The sequence below is a fragment of the Pseudopodoces humilis genome, chromosome 28 (genome assembly GCF_049639895.1).
Source record: "Pseudopodoces humilis isolate 2021_Gansu_Grassland_sample_001 chromosome 28, ASM4963989v1, whole genome shotgun sequence".
In the NCBI taxonomy this organism is placed as follows: Eukaryota; Metazoa; Chordata; class Aves; order Passeriformes; family Paridae; genus Pseudopodoces; species Pseudopodoces humilis.
The window spans coordinates 744,714-767,711 of record NC_142227.1 but is presented as its reverse complement, the minus strand read 5'-3'; the positions used below and the strand labels follow the sequence as shown (position 1 = coordinate 767,711).

Sequence of the window (22,998 nt, the reverse complement as noted above, 5' to 3'; positions counted from 1 at the left end):
GAGCTCCCGCCGGCCCCGGGGCAGCCGTGCTGGTGCGGCAGTGTCTGGGTCAGTGGCTCGTGGAAGTGATAGTTTGAATAAAGAGCAGTTGCAGAAAGGCGGCTCCGCTGGCTGGGGACGCTGCGGGCTCGGGGACATCCTGCCCTGGCCTGGACTGAGGGGATGGGGAGGAAACTCCTCCCTGGCAGGGGGACAGGCCCTGGCACAGGTGCCCAGAGCAGCTGGGGCTGTCCCTGGGTCCCTGGAGGTGCCCAAGGCCAGGCTGGACATTGGGACAGGAGGAGGTGACCTTGCCCAGACCTTCCAGGTCCCATCCAACCCAAACCATTCCCTGATCCCACGACGCAGCCATTAGAAAGAAGAAAACATTTAATACTTTCATTCAGAGATACAAGTCAAGAATTGTGGGTCATCATTTTTTCCCCTAAAAACCAGGAGAAACCATTACCAAAAAAAAAAAAACCAAACAAAACCCAAAAGAAAAAAAACCAAACAAAACAAAAACAAACTCGAGCGAGTTGTCCCAGCTGACAGAACGCGTTTCAATCCACCTGAGCAGGAGCCGGGGTCCCCGGGCCGTGACCCTGCTCCCACCGGGGAGGGGACAGCGGGGTCAGACAGACACACGGACACTCACAAACCTCCTGCAGCAGGACAGGGGAGCTGCAGCACAGCCCTGCTCGGAGCTGGAGCTCCACGAGGGGAGAACCCACTTTTGCAGGGAGGAAAACCTCGGAGCCCAGCAAGCTGCTCTGCCCAGCCCAACCCCAGTCCTGGCCCCGGGAAGGACAGCTGAGGGACCAGGGGTGGCAGAGGTGACACTGAGATGAACCAGCCCTTTTCCCACCGCAGCAGGGGTGCTGCCCCGGGGAGGGGGCTCCGGGCAGGCTGGGGGCCAGGGGAGGCACCTGAGGAGCTCCAGCCCCAGGAGGGATCCCGGGAAGGGGGAACGTGCAGAGCCCCGGGCACAGGAGCCACAAGCTCTGCCCCACCACAGACACAGCCCGGGCTGGGACCCAGCTCCTCCCTCTCCAGAGACCCCTCGGGTGTGAGCGACTGCGGGGAGTTTGTAGCAGGAACAGCCTCAGCTCCAGGAAAGAACCACGGGCAGAAGGAGCAGGGTCCCCCCAGGGGCTGAGCTCTGCGGGGAGGGGCCGGGCGGGCAGGGGACATCGCTCCTGTCCCTCCGGGATGGGCAGGGGTGGCTCTGAGAGCCCCAGGCAGGGCTCAGCACCTGCCCTGCAGGGCTGCCTTAGTGTTCTCTGCGTGTTTTAGTGTTGCTGTGCCCCAGCTGCCCTCCCCTGATCCCTCGGGGATCCGTGGGGACAGGGCAGCGCTCGCTGGGGCTGCCCTGCCCTGGGGCCGTGTGTCCAGGACACATCCCCAGGACACATCCCAGCTCATCCCAGTGTCCAGGACACATCCCAGCTCATCCCAGTGTCCAGGACACATCCCAGCTCATCCCTGTGTGTCCAGGACACATCCCAGCTCATCCCAGTGTCCAGGACACATCCCAGCTCATCCCTGTGTGTCCAGGACACATCCCAGCTCATCCCTGTGTCCATCCCAGCTCATCCCTGTGTGTCCAGGACACATCCCCAGGACACATCCCAGCTCATCCCAGTGTCCAGGACACATCCCAGCTCATCCCTGTGTGTCCAGGACACATCCCAGCTCATCCCAGTGTCCATCCCAGCTCTCCTGTGTGTCCAGGACACATCCCCAGGACACATCCCAGCTCTCCCACCTGGCTCATCTGGGCACTGGATCCAAAGGAAGGACAGGGACTGGGAAGGGCCAGGGCCAGGGCAGAGCTGCCCGCGGCTGGGGGTGGGCAAAGTACCGAAGTTCAAGCACCAGAAGGACAAAATAAAAAAAAAAAAGAAGAAAAAAAAAAAGGAAAATAACCAAATTGCTGGGGGGAAGGGGCCGTGGGACCCTTCTGGTTTGTTCCCTGGGAGCGCCTGGCCCCGAGGTGGGGAGGGCGGGCTGGAGCTGGAATGGAGCTCGGGACACTCGGGGCGGGAGCGGCGCCGTTTCACTGAGGTAGCGGGACCAGCACTTCCACGTAGTTGAGCGGGAAGAAGCCGGACTGGCCGTGGATCATCCCCTCGTACCAGTTCTCGTCGATCTGGTTCGTCAGGGTGATGATGTCGCCCTCCTTGAAGCCCAGCTCGCCGTCGTTCTCGGGCTCGAAGTCGTAGAGGGCTTTGCAGCAGGGCTGGTCCAGGGGGGCTGTGGGGACAGCGGGGACACATCAGCAGCACCCCACACAGCCCTGGGATCCTGCCACGGGCTCTGCATCCCGCCTGGGCTGCCAGGGCGGCTTCCACGGCTTCCTCCGTGATCCCAGCCCCGCTCCCAGCACAGCTCCTGCCTCCAGCACCGCCTGCTGCTCCTGCTGCACTCCTGATCCAGCCCGAGCACGGGCACGGCTCCTCATCCCTCTGCACAGGGGAGAGGCTGCCCTGTAGCTCAGTGGTGGGGCTGGACACGGAGGGGGACTCTGGAGGGGTCACCCCACACCTGGGGGGGACAGGACAGCAGCTGCCTCCCTGGCCACAAATCCACGAGCAGCCCCCCCAAAACTCGGGAGAAGCCCGAAGTCTCATTCCCCCAGCTCGGCTCTGGGATTTAAGTGCCACCTTTTGCCTGCAGAAGGATTTTCTGTGCGATTTCCTGCTGCTCACTCTCTGCACTGGCATTTTGGGACTCAGCTTTGGAGCTGGGAGAATCCCAGTGGAAAGGGACAGAGCTAAGAGAGACCCCCGGGGCCTGCAGGACCCCCCAGCCCTCCCCACTGTGCTGGGGCTCTCCCAGGCACGCCAGGGGCAGCCAGCACATCCAGCTGCTCAATATCCCTGCAAGTGCCCAGGGCTGGGGGGGACGGGGCTTGGAGCAGCCTGGGACAGCGGGAGGTCTGGCCCAGGGCAGGGAAGGATTGGGATGGTCTTGGAGGTCCCTCCTAACCCAAACCATTCCACGATTCCAGACCCACAGCAAGGGAGGGCCCAGCATGAGAAGAGCACTCAGAAATCCCCACAAGCCGCAGGCAGACGTTGATGGGTTTGAGAACTCCCCAAATCACCAGGCTGGCCCCACCACCACAGCCCTGCTCCACACTCCCAGCACAGCAGCTCCAAGCCCCAGCCCAGCCGGGATCCCAAGGTCCTGCAGGAGGAACCACGGACCCCACATCACCCCACAACCCCTCCGAGGCCCAGCTGGGACCACACCCCACGAACTCCACCAGCTGAGGCTCTGCCTCCTCCCTCCAGCCTTCCACAGGGACACGGGGAGCAGCAGTGGGAGGGATCCAGGCTGGGTGCTTCCAAGAACAGGGAAATCCTTGAGGTGTCTGACCTCTGGTGGGGAAGCACCCGATCCCTCGGGATCAGGACATGCCTGGGTGCCGGGAGCTGCTGCAGCTCCTCCGGGTGAGCCAGGCCCAGGTTTTGGGGTGGAAAATCCCACTGGAGCAGGGCTGGGTTAATTCAGGTTAATTCAGGGCTCAGCCCAGGCTCAGCACAGAGGGATGAGCAGCTCCAAGGAGCAGCAGCAGCGGGGAGGAGCAGCCAGGAGGGACGGGGAGAGGAGGCCACACACGGAGCAGTGCAGAGGGAGGAAACTCACGGATACTCCTGACGGAGGACCGGGACGGCTTGTCCGACCGGAAAGAGGTGGAAGCTGCTTCCAAACAAAAGAGAGACATGCTTAAACCAACGGGAACGGGAGACAGGGACAGGCAGGGCCCAGAGGGGTCTGTTAGGAGAAAAGCAGGACCCCCATGCTGTTAGGAACCTGCTGGGATCGGGGAGGGAGGGATGCAGCGGATGGAAGACAAGGAGGGAGGAAGGGAGGGAGGGAGGCTTCAGTTTTCCTGTCTGGCACTGACAGCGAGAGGCCCAGGCTGGAGACCCCTCTGGCACATCCCCAAAGCCAACACAGCACAGGCTCCTGGGTCCCAGGAGAAAACAGCCCGCTCTAGAGGCATTCCCGACGTTTTCCAGAGCCACGGGCTCGCGCAGGAGCGTCCAGCACACCGGGAACATCCTGTGCAGGCACAGCAGCTGCCCTCCTTCCCTGGGAGGCTGCTCCAGAGGCACCAGAGAACACCTGGGACAGCGTTACCTGAGACTTTGGGGGTGGGGTTGCAGGAGAAGCCCCCGTTGGACTGGTCGGTGTCCCTGAAGTCGTAGGTCTCCCTGGGCTTGGGTTTGTATTCCCGCTTGGGACGCGAGGACGCCTCCCTCATCCTGGGACAGGGAAAAGAGCCCTGGGTAAGGCAGCAAGGAACGGAGCAGGACGGGATGGACACGGTGTTTGTCCTCCTGGGGGGCTGCCCAGGGCAGGAGGGGCTTTGCAGACAGGGATCTGTCCCTGGCAGGGGGGACTTCCCCAGGGTTTGGGATCTGCCCTTCCAGAGGGCTCACACGTGCCAGGTTTCACGATGGAATGCTCAGGAATTCAGGCCAGCAGAGGACACTCGTGCTGTAGTTTGAGAGCTCAGACTTGGCAGGATCCTCCCAGCTCCTCCCAAATTCAGAGCAGGCACGGGATCCACTCCGCAGTGCCTCCCAGGAGGGAAGAGCAGCAGGGCAGCGCTGCCAGGTCCTCCCCAGAGCGGGGAGGCTGAGGAGGGAGAGGTGGGACGAGCCTTCCTCAGCCAGGATTTGGGCTGGATCAGACACCCAACGAAATTCAGACCCCACCTGGAACAGCCAACAGCTTTTTCAAGGCCAGGCTGGACAGGGCTCAGAGCAACCTGGGGTAGTGGAAGGTGTGAGCTTCCCACCCCATCCACTGAGGGACCCTGTGATTCCAGAGGATGTGATTTCCAGAGGATGTGATTTCCAGAGGATGTGATTTCCAGAGGATGTGATTTCCAGAGGATGTGATTTCCAGAGGATGTGATTTCCAGAGGATGTGATTTCCAGAGGAACCCCAGGGAGCACCCTGGGACTCACCTGCGCTTGAGCTTCTCGGCGAGCTCGTCCAGGATCTGCACGGCCTGCCTGTGGTAATCCAGCTGGGCGTCCACCAGGGCTGACAGCTGGCTCACCTGCTCGATCTGGGGAACCACGGGGCTGGGATCAGCGCTGCTCCCAGCTGCAGCCTCCTGCGCTGCCCCGGGGCTGGGCTGGGCGAAGGCAGCCGTGGGGAGCCCAGGGGAGGTTTGGGATTCGGCTGTGTGGGACTGAGCCCATTTCCTGCCACTCCGGGTTTGCCAAACCCTTCCCAGCTGTGCTGCCCCCCAAACCGACCCCCAGCACCCTGAGAGGAGCCTGTTTGGTGCCAGGATCAAAGACCTGTCACATCACCCACATCTGGGCGTTCCCAGAGCTGAACCTCACTCGGGAGGAGTGGGAATCGGGGTGTGATCACAGCCTGCCCCAGGGACCCCCAGCTCTGCGCTCACACACTCACATCCGTCTCCAGGAGGTTGTGCATGCTGGTCTCTGCCACTTCCTTGGATTCCTCAAACTTCTCCATGGCCTGCCGGAGCTCCTCATCGGGGATCTTGCCCTGTCGCTTCTTCTTGTAGTCGAAGTCCAGGCGCCTCCCTTCCAGCTTCTTGAGGTGGTGCTGGGGGAGGATGGAGAGAGCAGGGAAGAGGGAAAAGCCAGAGGCTTGGGAGGACAGCTCCGGTTACAGGCCGAGCTCACTGGTGTCAGACACCCGATCCCCTGGGGCTCCCACCTCTGCTCCAGGTGGCAGAGAGGCCCCAGGGTGTGATGGGGGAATGATTCCAGACCCTTTCCACTGAGGAAAAGGCTGCAGAGCAGCTTCTGTTCCCCACAGAAGCCTTCTGGGAAGGTGAAGAGCTCCCCAGGAGCTGCAGGGATCTCTGGACAGCAGGAATGTGGCTCCTGGGCACTGCACTCCCGGATCTCGGGGCAGGGATGGTAAATCAGCCCCACGGAACCGGGGTACGGACAGGCACTGAGGCAGCACCTGGTTATTTCCACTGAGAGTGAAACTCCCTCAGGAGACCTGACTGGGACCTGGAGGTTGGGATGGATCCTGTTCCAAAGCCTGGACCTGACTGTGTGTAGCACACTGGAGCTGCTGTTCTCCCCGTGAGACCACGGAGGGCTCCTTGGGATGCTGAGACCTGAGGCGAGCTTGCAGCCCAAATTTATCCCATCTGGGAGCTCCCAGCACTAAGAACCCAATTCAGCAAGCCCAGCAGGGGTGTTGGGATGTATTCCCACAGCACCCTCCATCAAAATGGCAAAGGGAGAACCATTCCAACCTGCATCCAGCCTTTTGGGCTGCTCAGGAGCAGCGGGAGCAGCGCTGAGCAGGGAGGAAATAGCAGAGAGTCTGGAGGGAGAAAACACACACAGTGCAGGGAATTCCTGCCAGCCCCTGGTCCCCAGCACTCCAGAGCAGGCTCCGTGCACCAACAGCCAAAGAGCCCAGAGAGCAGGGAGATGAGGAGGAGAGGGGGTGCTTACCTGGATCTCTTTCAGGTCTTTGTCACACAGGTTCTGCAGGGGATCAATGAAGTTTTGTTTGACTTCGATGTCCAGCGAGTCCTTCACCTCTGCCAGGCGTTTCATGGACTCGCCGGCGTCGAGGAGCGCGTCCCCTGCGGGGACAGCAGCAGGGAGAGGGGAATTAAACACGGCCTGAGGAAGCCCTGGTGTGTCCCAGAATCATGGAATTGTTTGGGGTGGGAACATCCTAAAGCCCATCCAGTCCCACTTTCCACTGCCCCAGGTCGCTCCATGCCTTGGACAGCCCCAGAGCTCAAAGTCGCTCACTGAAAACTGTTCAGCTCCATCCTTTTCTAAGGCTCTGGCCACTCTGACATTTAAGCCAGGCAGACTTGCAGAGCAAAGCATATTCAGGGCAGGAAACATTTAGAGATGAAATTATTCCTGTGCAGCTTTGGCAAAACAACGATTTCAGCAATGCATGAACACAGGAAAACGCACGAGAGAGAGAGAGAGAGAGAGAGGGTCAAGGGAAAACATCTCTCCACTGTCCAGCTGGAAAAATCAATAGACCAGAAGTGTTATTTTAATTGTAATAACTCTGAATAACCTGGAAGTGAGGGATGGAGTCCCCAGTGCTGCTTTAAGGAGGCCATTAAGGAAATAGAGTTTGTGTGTGCTCCTAGAAGCCTCCTGCCCTGGCTCTCCTCAGTCCCTGTGAGCCAGGATTGATGTAGAGCTCTGAGCTGGCCAGGGAGGATCTCCAAAATCCTCTGTCAGTCCCAAAAGCAGCCAGAGGTTTTTAATTTTCCTAAGGCAAGGCAGCTCCTCCCTGCCCTGGCAGAGCCAGCTGTGCTGCCCGGGGCCATCACGTGCGCTGGCCGAGGTTCCAGGGGATTTGATGTCACCAAAAGGCTTCACCCCCTCCTCCCTGCCACTCACACGTGGCCACAAGGAACAGCCACGCCAGAAGGTTTCTTGGCTCCAGCGTTCCTGTGGGATCACAGCAAGGTTTGGGTTGGAAGGGATCCTTCAGAGCTGTGTGAAACTCCCAGCTTTGCTCTGTCCCGCTCCTGCTTTGCTCTTCAGTTTAGAGGAAAGTTTTTATTCTACGTGAAAATTTATCTCAGTGTTTAATAAGAGAGTGGATTGAGATCCAGGATAGCTGGGATCACCCAGAAACAGAATGGTTTGGGACGGAAGGGCCTTAAAGCCCAGCCAGTCCCACCTTCACTGCTCCACCCTGGCCCGGGGCAGTGCCAGGGATCCAGGGGCAGCCCCAGCTTCCCTGGGCACCTGTGCCAGGGCCTTTCCCCCCTCACAGGAATTCTTTCCAATATCCCACCTACACCTCCTCTCCTCCTCTTGGAACCTGCTCACTCTGGAAGTTTTTTAACCCCTTCTAAGCCCCACAAAATTCCAAACCCTTCCAGGATTCCGAGGGACACCTGGGATGTGAAGCAGGATCCCCCTCTGCCCCCGAGGCCGGGGGACACTCACCGAAGTTGGAATCGTCTCCCAGCTCCTTCCCGTAGCGGATCATGCACTCCCCCAGCAGCCCCTCGGACTGGGGGTAGCCGGGGTTCTTCACCTGCCCGCGGATCTTGGACATGGTGTTGAGCATGGTGAGCTTGGCTCTGGAAGCTGCCACACAAACGCCTCAGCCTCTGCCAGCTCTGCATTCCCTGCACCCCCTGCCTGCTGCCAGCCCGGTTTCCTTCCCCCCCTGCTGCACACAAAGCTGGGAGGCTCCATTGTCTCCATCCCCCAGAAATATCCCTCACTATGAAGAAAAGGTTTTTCCAAGAGGCAAAGCAAAAATAGTTCCCCAGTGCTTGGCCAGGGGAGGCCAAAGGAGTTTCCCCAGCCCTCCCAGGGTCCCTGGAGCGCTCTCTGGAGCAGCTGGCTGGGAGGGTGCAGGGCTGACAGAGCCAGCCACCCCTTCCCAGCCCAGAAACAACACTTTTCCTGGACATTCCGAGAAAAACGGGTCCCCTCAGGGCCTCTCTAGGTCTGAGGCAAAGGCTGCATCTGTCCCTGCTCAGCAGCCTGGATTCAGGACAGGAGGGGAACCCAGATCTCCACTGACCCAAAGCTGTCTCCCTGCCCAGCTCCCTGTTTCCCTGGGAAGCTGGGAAGGGGACAGGGGAGCGCCAGGCCCTCACCTGGGTTGGGCTGGAGGTACTCTATGGTTCTGGTCAGTACTTCTGTCACAGCCTTGCTGGTCAGGTCCACTTTCTGCAGCAGAGACGAGAGCCCAGGGAGGATCAGCTCAGGGATTCAGCCAGTCCCACAGGAGCCATGGGGTGATTCTGGGGATTGCTCTGGTTCCCCACTCACCTTTTCCATCTCCTTGAAGTCATCGTCTAACTTGGTCCCTTCGGCCCCTCCGACCTTCTCGCTGACCAGCTGTGGAGAAAGGACAAGGGAGGGGGGTCAGGCTCTGAGTTCCCACCTCATGGAGGAATTCCCTGGAAGGGGAACAGGGATGGGCCACACAGCGCCTGCAAGACAAAGGAGGCGGCAAGAACAGCCCAGAGCTCCTGAAAAAGACCCCAGCAAACCCCCAAACATCCCCCAAAGCTCGGCTCAGTCAGGATGCTCCTCACCCACCAGCAGCTCCTCAGCTCCCTAAATCCCAGCCCACGGCTCCAGCTCCAACGCCTGCTGGAAAAAACAAGCAGCACAAGCGTCTCTCAGCTCCATTTGGAGCCAAGGACTCATTTTCACACACGGCAAATTCCAAGTAAACAGGGAATGAACACGCTCGGCTCCCGGCAGCCAGCACAGAGCAGGGCTGGAACCGCTGCAGCAGCTCGGGAGCTGGGACAAGGGGCTGGAATTCTTTGTCAGAGGAGATGTTTGGCAAGCTGGGAAGCCAGGGCTCATTTATGGCAAGGCCTCGGCAGCTTTTTGAGGGGATCCCTCGGTGCAGGAGCAGCTGCAGCCCGCAGTGCACACCGTGAGCTGCCCAAGGGTGACCGCAGCCTCTGTGAACCCAAAGGGTCCCTCCCTCAGCCCAGGGACCCGGGCAGGGAGTGCCTGGGGGTGCAGGACGTGGGAATTGGCCAAAAGTGGAATCAGGGAATCACTGGGGTTGGAAAAGACCTCCAAGATCACCACACCTGACCTTGCTCACCTCTAACCCGCGCCGAGTGCCACGTCCATTCAGGTGGGGACTCCACCACTGCTCTGGGCAGCTGTGCCAGCGCCTGGCCACCCTTCCCATCAACAAATTTCCCCTGATTTCCAATCTAAACCTTTCCTGGTACAACCTGAGGCCGTTTCCTCTCGTCCTGTTGTTCCCTGGGAGCAGAGCCTGACCCCCAGCTGGCTCCACCCTCCTGTCAGGGAGTTGTGGGGAGCAATTAGTGGTTATTTTCCCCAAACAACAGCAAATTCCCCATCCAGACATCCAAAGTGGTCCGGGAAACCTGGCACCGGCTCCCAGGCTTCCACTGCCAGGATTCCTCCTGTTTGTACTGAAAACTCCAGATCTGAAGGAACAATCAGGTTTGTTTACTCTAACATCAAACATTTGATTTTTATCGAGGCTTTCTTCCTCTGGAACACTCCTGCTCCCGTGGGGATACAAAATGGGGCTGGATGTTTTCTGAGGAAGAGGAGGAGGGACCCCTTTAGGGAATTCTCCAGGTTCAGAAGCACCTGGAGACACCAAACCACGGGGAGGAGAAGGGAAGGGAGAAGAAGAGATGGGAAAGGAAAGGAAAAAGAGAGAGGGAAGGAAGGAAAGCTCTCCAGCACAGCTCTGCCCCAGCTGCCACCCCTGTCCCCTGTCCCCTGTCCCCTGCCAAGAATGCCACAGCCACAGCGGGATCCCTTCCACCAAGCTGGCGCCTCCAGAAGCCTGCTCTGTTCCCTGATACACCTGGGCAGGGTGCAGGCATCCCAGGCAGTTCCATTCCCACTTTTCTCCCTGGATTTGTGGTCTGGGAAGCTGTAAATAACCCCTGCCAGCACTCTGCTCCGAGGGGCCGCATGCCAGGCTGGCAGAATCCATCACCACAGCGATTCCGGAGGCTCCACGCCCTCTGGAGAGCCCAGAGAAGCAAAGGAGGCAAAACCCCCTCATTTCCAGACTAATTTAATCCTCCTTTTGACGTCCAAGAAATGCTGCTGCTGCCCTGCTGCGAGGGAATAATAAGATTGAGGTTCTCTCCCTGCTGGCTCTAATTAAAGTGGGAGGCGTCAGCACGGGAGGGAAGGAGGAGGGACCCCATCCCCACATCCCCACATCCCCACATCCCCACGCTCCCAAACCCGCCAGGAAGGGACACAAACCAACAGGGATCCCCCTGATGTCAGCCTGGAGCAGCCAGCACCGGCTCCTTGTTTAACCTGGAGCCTCACGAGGCGAGCGGGAGCCAAATTTCCCAAGTGCCACATTGTGCATCCCACTGCGCTGCCCCAGAGGGGCTGGGGAGGAGCGGGAGGAGGTGCCTGCCTTCCTCTGGGAAGCACTGACCTCTCCAGGATCCATGGAAGGAAGGAAGGAAGGAAGGAAGGGTTTATCCATACATTGCACAAGGGAACGGGGAGGCAGTTGGAGCAATGCTGGCGCTGCAGATTCCAGCAGCCCTTCCCCCAGGAAGCAGCTATGGGGCTTTTTGGAGGATGTGCTGACAATTCTTCTGCATTTCCATTTCCTGAGCAGCCAGGAGAAGGCCTGGGATACATCCCTGTTCCCCTGGCTGGGATCCAACCTCTCCCAAGGCCAGCCTGGGAAGGGACAGCAAGAGCAGACACGGAAACGGTTAAAAAGCAAAGCAAACACTTGGGGAGTGGAAGAGCAGAACGAGTCTGGGCTCCCTGGATCCAGGACGGGGACACATCCAAGGGCTTCACCCTGGGAGAGCCGGAGCCTTCGGCCAAACACTTCCCAGAGCAAATATTGGCGCAGGGCGCTGCAGCCGGGTGCCACGGGCCGATCCAATCTGCTCCCCGCTGGCATTTCACCTGGAATTCCACCCACAGGGCCCTGGCAGGGAGGCAGGGCTGGAATTCATCCCTCACTCAACAAGACACAGCTCAAATGTGCCCCAGACAGCTCCGAGCCCGGGGAGGTGCCTCGGATTCCTGGGGTGCAGGGAGCGTTCCCGGGAGCTCGGCATCCAGCCAGGAATCCTCGGATCCACGGGGGCCGGACACGGCCCCAAGGCTGCTCCAGCCACGGCTCCACTCTGCAGCTCACGGGGGATTCCTTCAGATTCCTTCAGATTCCTTCAGATTCCTTCAGATTCCTTGGCAGGAGCGTGGGAATGGGAACAATCCCGACTTCCCCCCGTGCCCAGCCCCGGCGTGGGGGAAGATGTTGGGAATGAAAGAGCCGTTGTTGGAATGAGCCAGGGGGAACAGGGGAGAGGCAGGAATGGTGTTCATGGGGAGTGGGAAGGAGGGATGCACAGGGATCCTCCTGGCAGCTGCCCTGAAATTCCCTGAAATTCCCAGAACACTGGGAATGCTTGTGGACGCTCCCAGGAGTTCGGCTGGGATGTGCCTGGGTAAATCCAGCAGCATGGGAGATCAGGAGAGGTTTTGGGAGCACAGCTGGGGAATTCAGAGGTGGGGCAGAGGTGGAGGAAAAAAAAGGTGATTTTTAGGCTGCACCGCCAGCAGAATCCCTGATAAAGCTGGGAAGGTGCCAGCAGCCAAACTTCCCCAGCCAAGGAGCTCCTCGAAAGCTGCAGAAGGGCAGATTCCAGCACATCCACCCTGAAGGTCTCATCTGCCCAGCTCATGGATCAGGGAGCCTCAGTCCGTGTTATTTTCTGCTCATCACCAGCTTCCCCATGGGACTTCACAGACCTCATTTTAATATTTTGCTCTCCAGCCTTTAAATATTTTAAAACGGAAAATTATCCCTAATTCCCTCAGCCTCAAACAAGCAAAACACACCAAGAGAAACCAAAAAAATCAGGGTTTTTTTTTAAACTCACTTTCTTTTTTCCATCGCAGTCAGCCCTATTTATAACACATCAAACATTTGCCATCCTTGCAATCAAAACAGTTCCCTACAGTCGACTGAAAACCTTATTCCTGCAGACTCTGGGGTATCAAAGCCTTCTTCTTCCTCCCCTCCACCCTCCCAACAGCAAGTTGCCCTCAAGAAATACAAAAACAAACCCGCAGATGAACAAACAGAGAAGCAGCTCTGCCCTCATCCCAGCCCAGGGGGAAAAGCCAGCCCACAAACCCAGGGAAAAGGGGGTGGGAATGTTTTGAAGCCCCAAAGCTCGGCACAGACGCGGAGGAGAAGGAGTTAAGGAAAGCCAGGGTTAACTGGGATCGCTGGTGCCCAGTTTCAGCCGTGCCCAACGGCACAGATCTGTGGGATGCTCCGTAAAACCCAAACAGAGCCACCAGCACCTCCCCAGCTCAGCAGGGCGTGACTCCCTGGAATCCAGCTTCGTTTTGGGTCATCCCCATCATCCCAGCGCCGCGTCCCGCAGAGCCGGCGAGAGCCGCGCCAGCCCCGTGCGTGTGCTGGAGCTTGGAACGGAGCAAAGGGCTCCAGTCACCCAGCCACTGGGGCTTGGCAATGGCAGGGCTGGAAAAACCCCAGAACCTCCTGGAAAAACACTCCAGCCCAGCTGCAGCACCTGGCAAAGCCTGGGGGCTCTCCTGGAGTGCCCCACACGGCTCTGCTGCCACGGAGGCTCCCTGCAGAACCAGCTGGTCCTGGGAGGTGTCCCGGGCCATCCCAGGATCCCATCCCAGGATCCCATCCCAGGATCCCATCCCAGGATCCCAGCCCAGGATCCCAGCCCAGGATCCCAGCCCAGGATCCCAGCCCAGGATCCCAGCCCAGGATCCCAGCCCAGGATCCCATCCCAGGATCCCATCCCAGGATCCCATCCCAGGATCCCAGCCCAGGATCCCAGCCCAGGATCCCAGCCCAGGATCCCAGCCCAGGATCCCAGCCCTGCTGGGCTCAGCCCATCCCAGGATCCCAGCCCTGATCTCCCAGAGCAGCAGGCAGCCTGGGTTGGGGCGAGCTGGGCACACCCCGAGCACAGCTCACTCCGATCTGAGCAACTCCTGACCTACTTTGAGGAGAAGAAAACAGATCCCAGTGTTTATTGTGCAGAGCAGGGGAGGAACAATTACCTCCAGCCTTGGAAGAGGGAGGCACATTCCCAAGTTCCCAGTGGCTGCTCCATCCCTGGAAGTGCTCAAGGCCAGGTTGGACGGGGCTTGGAGCAGCCTGGGACAGTCCCAGGTGTCCCTGCCATGGCAGGGTGGGACTCCATGACCTTCAGATCCCTTCCAACCCAAATTGCTCTGTGACCCTGGGAATTCTCACATCCCCTCCCGGCAAACCAGAGGAGGAGCAGGAGCAGCCGGAGCTGTCGGGCTCCAGCCCCTCGGAGCACACCCTGTGCTGCCTCCCAGCGTCATCCCTACGGATCCCACCTGCCTGGGGGACCTGGACACTCCACTGCCTGATCTTCCCGAGAAACAGCTCCCAGGAGCATTTCCCCTCTGCTCTCCAACCCTCAGCCTTCTCCTGCACTTCCTTCCCTGCGCTTTTCCCATTCCCATCCCACCAGAGGCCAGTCTTGGCTGAGCCTCACACCCGAGGGATGAGCTCCATGATGGAATTGTGGATTCACTGGCTCGGAACAGACTCGTGCCAAGGCACTTGAGGTGCTCGGCTGCCTCCAGACACGTGCGCAGGGAAAACGTGGAACACCCTGAGCTTCCCACCCCCTCAGCAGCTGAGAGCGGGATCTCTCCCCTCCCCACAGCGCCACAGGAATTCCTCGATCTGGAGCAGGAAGGTCAGCCTGGAACAATGAACAGCTCCTTCCCTTCCCTCGGCCCAGGAGGAAAAACTTCCCAGTGACCTCGGCTCGTAATCTTATCCTATGGAAAGCGCAGGGAAGAGCTGCGCAGGCGGCTTTCCAGGAGCCACCTGCCAGCCCTCCTCCTCCTCCTCCTCCTCCTCAGCATCGGGTGACTCATCTCCATCAGCAGATGGGCTGCAGGAACGAGGACAGCAGGAATTAAAGGCAAACCCAGGATTTCAGCAGCAGCCCAGCCGAGGGCACCGGGAGGATGCTCCGCAATGCAGCTGCTCCTTCCCGGCCGTGGGGATTGCTCCTCTCCGGGGCTGCAGGGCACAGCTCCAGCCCTGCCTGTCAGCCCTGCTCACCAGGCTCATCGGGGCCATCTCCCAGCTCCTTCTTCCAGCAGGACACAGAGGGGCTGAAGGGCACGAGCCTGTCCCCAGAGCAGACTCATCCCAAAGGATGAGGGTTTCCATAGGATTCTTGGAATGCTCTTGCTGGAGGGATGGGGGCAGCTCCCAACAGCCATTTGCATCCTGTTTTCTCCTGTTATTACTTCTCACACGCTCTGAACCAAACCAGACACAATTTCCATTCAGCTGGGAAAAAGAATCATGGAACTGGGTCAAGTTCCAGGGAAAACACAAACACGTAAGGAAGCAGCTCCTCTCTCCCAGCACTGATTTCCCCTCACACACTCCCAGTGACTTCAGCAATGGAGAGGAAGTTCACTAAACTGAGGGCAAACGTGGAATCCCGGCCTTGCATGCAGGATTCCTGCGCAGCCTCCCCGTGTCCTGTGGCAGTGAATCACAGCCTGCCTTGTCCAGAGCTGCTGAGCCATCCTTCCTCGGCAGCTCCACCCCAGTGGATCCGAGCCCTGGACACCTGGAGCTGCTCTGGAGCTGCTCCTGAGATGGGATGGGAAAGTGCCAAGTGCTTAAAGTGCCTCCCAGGAATTGCAGTCCTGGAGGAGCAGCCAGCTTTGTCCTGTGCTCAGCGTTTGGAGGGTGCTCCGAGGGATTCCCCAGAAAACAAGGGGAAAAAGAGGGAAAGGAGGGTGCAAGACACCTGCAAATCCCTGGGAAAAAAAACCACCAAGCTGCAAAAAAAAAAAAAATAAAGCAAAGCAGCAGAAGGGATTTCTGCTCCCTGTGAAAAGCAGGAAAAGCAGCTCCATGAGGTGCAGGACACTGCTGGGATCACCCAAAGCGAGGATACAGCAGGGGACAGAAAAGCTCTGGATTTGCAGGATGCTGGGACACGGAGAGCTGCTGGGACACGGCTCCACAGCCACCAGGGAGATCAAAAGAGAGCCGAGGCCCCCCAAAGGAAGGCAAACTCCTGTTCCCGGCCGGGAGAGCCCCGTGCAGAGCACGTTCCACACCGGGAGCGGGCCTGGCGCCCTCAGACATCAAAGGGACAGAAATGGCTGAGGACACTGTAAACACACGCTTTCCTTGCTCCTCTGAATTGTAGGAAAAGCTCCGTGGCTATCGGAGCAGGGCACGGCATCCTAAGGAAAGGGAGAGTGGGAAGGAGCGATCCCAGCACCCCTAAGGCTGCCAGGGCTGGAGCTGGATCAAACTGGTGCACCAGCTCCTCCAGAGCTCTTCCCCACACCCAGGGACTCTGGATGCTCCCAGCCCATCCAGGACGCCGCTGAATCCCGATTTTTTCCCCTCACTGCACACTGAGACTCATTTTGGAGTGGCTGAAATGGGGTAAAATCCCCCCCAGCACTTGGCATCACCGTGGCCTTGCCGCCCTGCAGGCAGAGCCAGCCCACAAATCCCGGGAGATGACATTTGGATGATGTTTTATCCCAGAGCCTTTGCCCTTTGGAGCTCCCCCAGCGCAGTCAGGAGGAGCTTTAGTGGCACAGGAGCTCCTCCAACATCTGGCACTGTGGATTTGTGCTGCCCCTGCTCCCCCAGAACCACGGACACACGTCAGCAGGGAACAAGACGGTTCCTAGGCCAGGGAAGAAAATCAGGGAAAGGAAACAAACACCCAGCACCTTCTCCTGCAGTGGATTTGCTTCGGGTGTAGAGAATTGTTTAGCCTTTTTCTGCCTTTTTCATCATGAAAGTGGCAAAATTAAGTTTAAATGCGGCTAATCCTGGGATGCCAAACCAGATTTGGTCGGGAAAGTGGTTAATAAATTACCACTGGAGAATAAAGGCTGGCCCAGCCAGGGGGTGCAGCCGGGTTTTCAGGCTCTAGGATGAATTATGAAGCATTTTCTCAATTAGGAAAAGCCCTTTAAAGCTTTAATCATGCAAATTTAACCTGTCTCAAAGACAGAATTTCATTATGGAGATGTTTAACTCATCTTTTTTTTTCTTTGGAGCAGAAAGGCAATTTAATTAGTGACAGTACCATGAACTTTATTAATAGCCAGGCATTAGGAGATCCTAAAATTCCCAGTGGCTTTAAGAGGAGTGCTTTTATTAATTAGCTATTGGTGGCAGGGCTGGAAGGGGGTTCCAAGGCTTTTCTTGGAAGCAGGAGCAATCCAGAGTCTCCTGATGGATTCTCCATCCACTGGGAGAGGAGCAGGACCTCGGGCACCTCCAGGCAGTCCCAGCCCCAAAACCAGGAGAGGAACCCCCAGCTTTGTCCCTGAGCCTGGGCCAGGCCCCTTCCTGCCACAGGAACCTTTCCTGGAAGGGATCACTGGCTGAAGGGACGGGGCTGAGGGGAACAGGAAAAGGAAACCTGAAAAAAATATTAATTATCACTTTTATAATGACAGGGAGAGGCCAAGCTGGGCTGGATCCTGCACAAAGTCCTGTCATGGAGCAGCTCAGGAAAAGGGAAGCTCTGGGGATGCTGTGGGGCATTCCCAGGACCTGGATCTTTCCCGTCTGATCCAGGGAGGAAGGCTGGGACACGGCTGTGGCACAGCTCGGAGGGAGCAGATCCAAGGAAAAGCCAGGATCAGGCTCCTGCCTGCTCCCACCCCAGACATCACATCCCAGGCTGGATGAATCCGTGCAGTTGAGGATGGGGAGGAGCAGGGACAGCGACCTCAGAGCCCTCTGAAACACCAAGAGGGAGAGTGTCCATGTGAATGAGTCCAGCTGGAATTACACAGCCACAACCATCAGGATTAGGGATTTATTTCATTCCTGGACTTTCCAGCATCCTGCTCCGGGAGGGACAGACACAGCAGGACCAGCCCCTCACATCCCAGCTCCATCCCCGAGGGCAGCCCGGGCTTTGGCACTGGGGTTCTGCAGCCCTGCTCCCTCCCCAGCCCTCGGAATTCCCACAGGGATGGGGCTGGGAGCCCTGGCAAAAGGCTCTGGCAAATGCAGGGATGGGGGAGAGGAGGAAAAAGGAAAAAAAAACCCAGAATGTGCTAAAGAAATGAATCAGCTTTCACAAGGCAGGCTGCCTGAGCTCATCCCCATTTTGCTCTTTCCCAGGAGGAAAGCAGTGGCAGGGAAAAGGGGGAGGAAGGATTTCCTGCCGCTGCATCCAGGAACCATCCCCTGTGCAATCAGCTGGATAAATCCATGATTTCAGGCTGATGACGTGGATTCAGCATCCACACGACCCCCCCAGGCCTGAGTCACGGATCCTGCCCTGATCCCAGATTCCCCAGCTGCAGGATAACGCTTTCCCTGGCTGACATCAGCCACGGCAAGGGGAACAAATGCAGCAGGATATGGAGAGCTGGAGTTTCCCAGCTCTGGTTTGTGCCTCTGCCTTCCAGGAATCGGAGCTCCCGTTCCTGTCAGAGCCCAATGGCTGCAAAAACAACCTTAAATGGGGGGAAAAACCAATTTATAGGAAACTCTGGAGAGAAACAATCCTGGAAAAATGAAAGCTGCTTGGTTCTGGGGCTGCTCAGCTCCAGCAATGATTAACCAGCCATCACAGGGACAGCGTTTTGATGCCAAATCATGCAGGAAAAGGAGAGGGAATCCACAGGAAAATACCAGGTTTTCCCCTGGATGTGGCAGAGGCAGCTCTGTGAGTGTCCAGCCAGCACCAGCCAGGCCTGAAGGGATGCACTGGCACCTCATCCCTGCCTCCAGGAGCTCTGGGGACACTCAGCCTCTGCCTTCCCCCTGCCACACGTGGAGTCATGGAATGGGTAAGGCTGGAAAAGAGCTGTGGGACCCTGAGCTCACCTCTGTGTCCCCAAGTGCCACCTACACGTGTCTTGTGAACACTTCAGGGATGGGGACTCCACCGCTGCCCTGGGCAGCCTGTTCCAATGCCTGACAACCTTTTCCATGGAAAAAATTTGCACTAATATCAAATTCCAGCCTCCCTGAGGCCGTTTCCTCCGCTCCTGTCACCGGTTCCCTGGCAGACCGAGCCCTACCCCCTTCCAGGAGCTGTGGAGAGCAAGGAGGCTCCCCTGAGCCTCCTTTTCCCCGTGGATCCACAGAAACATCAGCAGAACAGCCAGCCCCAGTGCCAGCAGGGCTGCAGGGAGCCAGGGGAGGATGCTCCGGGATGGATCTCGGCTGGAAGCGGAGCTGGAGGATGTCACCCCAGCAAATCCAGCCTCCCTCGGCCTCGGGAGCAGATTAATGTGGAAAGATAAACCCAGGAGCTGCAGGGGAACCCAGCCCAGGTTAATGTTAATACAGAAACATCAGGTGCTGTGGGACAGAGGTTGGCAGGAGGCTCTGGGCTGGCAGGAATCAGAAAAATCCCTCATTTTCCCAGTCCAAATTCCCGTGTACAGATAAGGAGCTTAGAGGCTGCCGCTGCCAAATCCCTCCCACAGGAACTCCCTGCTCCCCTCCCTGCTCACAGGGGGCTGAGGCCTGGCACAGCTCCCCAAGGATGTTGTGGCTGCCCCATCCCTGGAATGGAGCAGTCTGGGACAGTGGGAGGTGTCCCTGCCCATGGAATGGGATGAGCTTTAAGGTCCCTTCCAACCCAAACCATCCCAAAGACACCTCCTGCATCCCAGAGGAAGCCTGGAGACGCCAGAGGGAGCAGGGCTGACTTATTATCAAAATGCCCCAAATGAACAACAAAAAAAAGGAGCTTTTGAAAGGTTCATCTGAGAAAGGGAAGAAAAAACCCCACATTTGAAAGCAGAGCACAAAGTCACCGCAGAGAGAAGCCCGGCTGAGGAGGGAAGGAGGAAATCCCAACCCAAGGAGAAGTGAAGGAAATCCCAGCTCAGCAGCACCGAGAGCGATGACCACGAAGGCCAGAGCAAAGGGGAAGTGCCCTCCCTGCTGTCCCCTCAGTGTCACCCTGCTCACACCACGGCAGCTCCTGGGGGAAGCTCACGCACGGAAATCATTCCCTGCTGGCCCAGGAGCTCGGGAATGCCGGGTCCTGCTGGGCCCAGCCGCAGCCTCTGGAGCACATCCCGGGCCAGGCAGGGAGCAAGGGGCTATTTATGGTCAAAAATACCTCTGGAAGCCTTGGGAGCTGTCATCAAACTCAGGGAAATGCGTGTGTGCCACGGGCTGCTGAGTTTTAATTAGCACTTGCCTTCCCTCCTTCTGGAAAATGGCTCTGGATGTGGAGGAGGCTGGGCTGTGGCTTGGGCCAGCGCGAGCTCCTGAGCCCAGGCAGGCCTGGCAGGGTTTAGGCTCAGCTCACACAGGCGTTGGGAGCACATTAATCCAGTCTGGAATGACAGCAGCGCCCAGGGCTGAGCCCCAGACTGGTCTGGGTTGGAAGGGACCTTAATCCCAGGCAGTGCCAGCCCTGCCACGGCAGGGACACCTCCCCTGCCCCAGGAGCTCCAGCCCTGTCCAGCCCGGCCTGGCACACTCCCGGGGATGGAAGGAGATGAGCTCCGGGGTCTCCTCCAGCCCAAGGCCTCCCTTGATCCGTGGGCAGCACCCCCAGCAGCTGTGGGCTCTGGAAAGGGCAGCACACGGCAATCCTGGCATTCCAGAGAGCTCCTGGGCTGCTCCTGCTGCCAGGTGAGCGGGATCCAGGCAGGATTCCCGGGATCAGCCAGCCCCGCCGTGCTGCTCCCCATCCCTGGCGACACCCCCAGCACTCCCTGGGATTCCCTGGGAACAGCAGCCCGTCCTGCCCACTGCCTGGGAAGATTTGCAGGATTTTAGGATTTTCACCAGTTTGTACAAAACCCAAACGGTGCAAACGAAGCTGTTTCTACACCAGAAGGTCCCTGCGAATTCCCGGCTGGATGGAACCTTGGACCAGGCAGGCAGGGACTTCCCACCCTGTTCCCAGCTCCAAGCTGCTGCTGTTTCTCCCCCTTCCTCAGAATGTTTTCTCCAGCTTTATTTTCTCAGAGAACAGTTTGCTGTGAACAGGCAGAACCTGTTCTGGACGCACTCGGAGCCGTTCCCCATCCGCAGCATTTGCCAGCACGACTCGGATTCATTTTTTTTCCAGGATACTCCGGGTTCTCTCCCGCGTGTGGGCGCCCGGCTGCCTCACCCAGGGGAGACGTGGGCTTGGAGGAATCACATGGATGAGGCCCACGAGCCAAGCCCTGCTCCCTCTGGATCCCAGACAGGGATCCCAAACCCTCCGGGGTCCCTGCAGAACCCAGTCCTGCCTCCATTTCCCTTCAATTAAGGACAGACGTGGAACAAAACGTAACATTTTAGGAAAGATCTTCCACATGTTGGGCTTTGGCAGCGTCTGATGGCTTGAAGGGAGCCAAAAAATAACTAATCCTCCCCTCCTTCAGCCAAGGGCTGAGTGGGACCAGAGGGGGGAAAGGGAAGGAACGGGAGAAGGGGAGAAAGGGAAGGAGGAGACAAAAAAATGGCCAAACTGGAACCAGTGACTCCCAGTTTCCAGTCAGAGCATCCTTAAATCATGGACACCTCTGTCCCTGGAGCAAGGGGGGAAGCACCTCTGGAAGAATTTGTAATTCCTGCAAGAAACAGTTTCATTGAGGGGTTTAAAATGATATTTTCGGGCTTAGGAACACATTAGTTCTGAGTCACCGAGGGGTTTTCACCTCCTGACACCAGGCCGGCAAAATCCTCCCACACCAAATTCCCAGCACGACCTTTCCCCATGGAAATTGTGAAAAAAAACCCCACCCCACCATGGTTTAGTGGGAAAGGGGGTGGGGGATGACTTCAGGAATTTGTTATTTTGCTTTGCCGGGTAAATAAAATGGATTTGGGGAAATAGAGCCAAGGAGACACACGTCGCACGCAAGGGTGGGATGAGCTGAAAGGGTTTAAACTCAGTGATGGAAAACACGATCTGTGCCAAATTTATCTGGAATTTAAAACAGGGGCAGGAAAGCAGCAGCAGAGGGGGATTTGTGATTCCTGAATCCTTCCCAAAACGCATTAAAAAAACCCCTCACAGCTGTTAACAGGAAGCGGTGGGAAGGATAATTCTGCTCGGGGGGATCGGGAATGGCCACCCCTCGCTGGAGGGTGAGGGAAAAGGGGTTTAGGAACCTTGTTCGAGGCCGATTCCCACAAGGAATGATGGAATGGTTGGGGTTGGAAGAGACCCGAGAGATTCCATCCCATTCCATCCCATTCCACCACCCCAGGCTGCTCCGGGACCCGTCCGGCCCGGCCTTGGACGCTTCCAGGGACGGGGAATTCGGGGGAAGAGCTCCAAGGACACAAACTCCGCGATCCCGCCTGCAATTCCCGAGGCCGAGCAGCTTTCTCCGACCGTCCCCGGTCCTTTCCCGGTGCTCGGGGCTCCCCCTCGGGCCCCACAGCCCTGCCCGGCTGCTCCGCAGGCACCGGGAGCTTCCCGAGCCGCCGGATCCCGGCGCATCCCGGCTGTACCGGGGCCGGGGTGAGGGTTTGTGCCGTTTGTGGGAAGGGGAATCACCCCCGTTCCCCACCGTGACCCCCCCGTGTCACCGGGCCCGTTCCCCGGCGGAGGAGCTTCCCCTGCCCGCGTCCCTCCCTCAGGAGAACGGGACCCCCAAACCGGCCCCCCGGGATCACCGGGAGCCAGCAGCCCGGGGTACCGGGGGGTGCCAGGCTGGACACCGGGGGAACCGGCGGGCTCCGCACCGGGACACCGGGAGGGGATAACGGCGGGGATCGGGCACCGCCGGGGCAGCAGCGGCCCGGACGGCTTCTCCGAACCGGTAAGGGAAGAGCGGCCTCCCCGGAGCCCAACGGCGGCGGGAACGGGCGCGGGGTGCCGGTGTCTCACCTGGCTCGCTTTGTAGAACTGCTTCTTCAGCCCCGCCACCGACATGGTGCCGGTGCCGGTGCCTGCCCCGGTGGCGGCGGGGGCCCGGTCTGCGGGCGGCGGGAGCTGCTGCGGGGGCGGCGGGAGCCTCGGGAGCCTCAGGACGCTCCGCCCGTCCCAGCCCGGCCCGTCCCCGCCGCCGCTTCCGCCGCCGCCCGGCCCCGCCCCCGGCCGCCACCACCGAGCGGCACGGCCGGAGCGCCCCGCGGAGCCAGCGCGCCCCCTGCCGGCCCGGAGGAACCGCCGCGGAGCGACGGAGCGAGTCGCTGTGTCGCGACAGGCGGGCCTGTTGGGAGCTAACTGTGGCGCAGCCGGCTTTTTCCTGAGGGATCCAGCACCGCCCGCAGGGAGCGGACCGCGTGTGCGACACGGGGACAACCGGGCCGGGACCCCCGCCATAGTCCTGGGGGGAAGATGGGATGACAGACGCTCCAATGGAAAACTACGACTCCCAGTGTCCCTCGCGACAGCGCCTGCGCCTCGCAGCGGCGGGCGCTAATTGGCCGCCTGCGCCGCCGCCATTTCGCGCGTTGGCTCAAGGCCCGTAGCGAAGCGGCGCGCGGCAGGACTGGCTCCGCCCCCTCCGC

The 22,998-nt window shown here is 58.9% G+C and overlaps 1 protein-coding gene across 3 annotated transcripts; it reads right to left on the bottom strand.

Annotated features, from left to right (window-relative positions):
• Nucleotides 1–351: 351 nt before the first annotated feature.
• SH3GL1 (SH3 domain containing GRB2 like 1, endophilin A2) lies at nt 352–22,555 on the bottom strand. Of its 3 annotated transcripts, none has more exons than XM_014260268.2 (10): nt 22,373–22,555; nt 8,784–8,852; nt 8,609–8,681; nt 7,944–8,087; nt 6,462–6,595; nt 5,428–5,586; nt 4,968–5,071; nt 4,132–4,256; nt 3,634–3,690; nt 352–2,235 (listed from the first exon to the last, which is right to left on the bottom strand). In XM_014260268.2, exons 1-10 carry the CDS (start codon nt 22,415–22,417, stop codon nt 2,039–2,041), a joined length of 1,107 nt encoding a protein of 368 aa, XP_014115743.1. In that variant the 5' UTR covers nt 22,418–22,555; the 3' UTR covers nt 352–2,038. The 3 variants fall into 3 exon arrangements, with proteins under 3 accessions (XP_014115743.1, XP_005531680.1, XP_014115744.1); XM_005531623.3 differs by having other exon boundaries at nt 3,634–3,687; XM_014260269.2 differs by lacking the exon at nt 3,634–3,690.
• Between the last annotated feature and the right edge of the window lie 443 nt (nt 22,556–22,998).

What these genes read in the sequence shown, in the direction of transcription:
- SH3GL1 (XM_014260268.2), bottom strand. Translation starts at nt 22,417, where the DNA reads ATGTCGGTGGCGGGGCTGAAGAAGCAGTTCTACAAAGCGAGCCAG. An exon ending in AGTTCTACAAAGCGAGCCAG is followed by an intron (nt 8,853 to 22,372) that starts GTGAGACACCGG and finishes CTTTCTCCACAG; the next exon opens with CTGGTCAGCGAGAAGGTCGG. An exon ending in ACAACCTCCTGGAGACGGAT is followed by an intron (nt 5,072 to 5,427) that starts GTGAGTGTGTGA and finishes GTGGTTCCCCAG; the next exon opens with ATCGAGCAGGTGAGCCAGCT.